This window comes from Montipora capricornis, chromosome 6 (genome assembly GCF_036669925.1).
Source record: "Montipora capricornis isolate CH-2021 chromosome 6, ASM3666992v2, whole genome shotgun sequence".
NCBI lineage: Eukaryota > Metazoa > Cnidaria > Anthozoa > Scleractinia > Acroporidae > Montipora > Montipora capricornis.
This window is the reverse complement of record NC_090888.1, coordinates 71684048-71686547: the sequence shown is the minus strand read 5'-3', so window position 1 is coordinate 71686547 and position 2500 is coordinate 71684048. Positions and strand designations below refer to the sequence as shown.

The following is a 2500-nucleotide window of genomic DNA, read 5'->3' as shown; positions in this document are numbered from 1 at the left end:
TTGAATTACATGTGGATGCTAGCAAGCTTGGATGTGGCGCCATGTTGGCTCAGGAGAAGAATGGCATCCTTCGCCCTGTGCGATTTGCATCCCGAGCATTTTCACCAGCTGAATCGCGTTGGACAACTATGCACCAGGAACTCTTCGCTGTGAAATGGGGACTAGAACAGTTTCGCTCTTACCGAATTGGCCGTAGAGTTAAAGTTGTAACAGATCATGCAAATCTTAAATGGTTAACTACCATAGCACCACCTCAAGGCGAAAGTGGCAAGATGGTGCATGAGCATGGCCGAGTTTGACTTTTTCATTGAACACAGGAAAGGCGAAAGAAATGTTGTTCCTGATGTTCTCAGCCGACACCCCGTCAACGAGAACATTCCAGAAGACAATGTTGTTGTACATCCAGAGAACAGTGTTATCAGTTTCATGATTATTGCAACCTCAGTTGATGTACTTGTATTTGCTACAGATGGCGCGCCATACACCTGACGTTTCGTTGTCCGATTTTCGGAGTGACGCGAAGTGCCATGGCTCCGTAACTTCCATGAAATTAGCTATTTCACACAGTGGTAAGAATGGTAAAACGTGTTCGCTTTTGGTGGGGAGATTAATATTATAGATGAAAAGTATCAGAGTTTAGGTGTACTTTAAGCCAAGTGAGTAAATTTTTACTTAGCAGGCACCATATTTATCAAGGATCGTGCAATATTTTACCTCACTTGATTCATAGCACCAGTATTAGTGCAAAATACTCAGGAAGTATGAGCACCTAGTTAATGTGTCGGATGCACTTCCTACTCAGGAACTATGAGCACCGAATTAAGGTGTCGGATGCACGTAGCTTCCTTTTGACGTTCATACATTGGTATTTTAAGGTCAGCAAGGTCTTATCATTGAAAAGCATCAGCACGTACAATAGTATACACTCTTCTTCTTAGGCCATCGTAGCTTGATTAAGAAAATAACACAAACAGCGGTGATAAACATTGTATTCCAACGCATTCAGTGCAAATTAAAGAGATTTCACTGAGTATTCACTGCAAAATTAAAGAGACTTTGTTCATTCAAGAGCTAAAGCTTTCCCTTAATGCCAATATTAGTAGTGAGAAGTTATTGCTATTTTAGCTATTACTCCTCATTATGTCTAGACACGAACTGGTGCAGATCATTTTTCTTAGTCAAGGTTCCAGACACCTAATGTTTACGATATATATATAGTTTTCAAAAAATTGTAACGGTCACTTTTGAAAATGTGTGTTGACTAGCATACGAAACGTCAAGTTTTATAAAAATGCGTTGGAATACAATATTTATCACCGCTGTTTGTGTTATTTTCTTAATCACGTACAATAGTACTACTTCATGATTGGACGGGTCACTTGAGCTTACTCGATCAATACGCAAAAAGTGCACATTTCCTGAGTCATGCTGTCGAGGCAAACCACTTTAGTTGTTGATTGGTTCGCACTTGATAACTGCCACTCACTTTCCTCTTTTTTGACATTGAATGGCCATCACTTGGGCCAATATTCGACAGCACGCTTGGCAGCTTGGAGCCTATAAGCCTGTCTCTTTGAGTCCCGGGTTTCACAACTCTGAGGTGCGGCATACCAACTTGATCACTCGTTAGTTTTGAAGGTTCCCAACGACCGAACTACAAGATGAAAACGCTGTTTGCCTTGGCTTTTCTCTTTTGCTTCTCTTTCGGTAAGTTACCGATTTTCAAGTTTTTTAAAGTATTTTTTATAAAGGAAATTAAGCTTAGACACTCACAGGAGGAGTAATCAATGTCGAAATTTTGAATCTCGATCATAGTCGAACTTTTCAACATTTCACAGTCTCCTCACTAACATTTGTTGTTGACTGAAAGCGAACCACTGCTTTCTTATAAGCATTAAAACTTTGACCAAGGTAGCTTCATATGCTTTCGTCTTTCTGTATGTTCAGATTCGTCCTTCCAATCATGAGGGTTTGCAATAGTCAATCCGTGCTTTCCTCTTTCCGAAAGTTTCAGTATTAAGACTGATTGTTAACATCAAACACTTCAACTTCTCAATAATTCATCTGCTTACTAAGAAACAAATGAATAGTTCAAGAAAACCCACGTTAATTGCTTTTAAACCAAGTTTCCATTTTAGTGAACATGTTGACACCCACTCGTTTGGAGAGAAAGCCTAGTTGATACAACAACATTTTTATTTTACGAGTTTAGATAGTCGCTCAGAATTAGTATAGTTATTCTAGGCAAGATATTTAAACTCATGAGTGCAGTTTATTGGAAAGTGAAATAAGTACAGTGTATTAGGTGAAATGGCCTCAAAGCCTTCATTTAGAAAGGTACTTCGAAAGCGTCGGTATTAGGTCAGAAGTGTGTGTATCGCTATCTATCGCATGTGTTCAGATATCGAGGGGAGAAAGTGCCTTAAGTTCTTACCCGCCAAAATCAGTTGAAAGAAGTTGGAAAGTTGGATATTAGCAATAAGGCACTTAAGCTATCCCT

At 39.4% G+C, this 2500-nt stretch overlaps 1 protein-coding gene across 2 annotated transcripts in view; it reads left to right on the top strand.

Annotated features, from left to right (window-relative positions):
• The window catches only part of LOC138054374 (uncharacterized), a 12414-nt gene extending 10743 nt beyond the window's left edge, over window positions 1-1671 (top strand). Inside the window, exons 1-2 of one of the 2 annotated variants that reach the window (XM_068900823.1) lie at window positions 1-569; window positions 1538-1663. The exon at window positions 1-569 is cut by the window's left edge and continues 5871 nt beyond it. In XM_068900823.1, the coding sequence (XP_068756924.1) occupies window positions 1-299 (299 nt within the window). In that variant the 3' untranslated portion in view covers window positions 300-569; window positions 1538-1663. Of the gene's footprint in view, window positions 570-1537 lie in introns of both variants that reach the window. The other variant, XR_011133267.1, reaches the window with a different exon arrangement.
• Window positions 1672-2500: the final 829 nt, after the last annotated feature.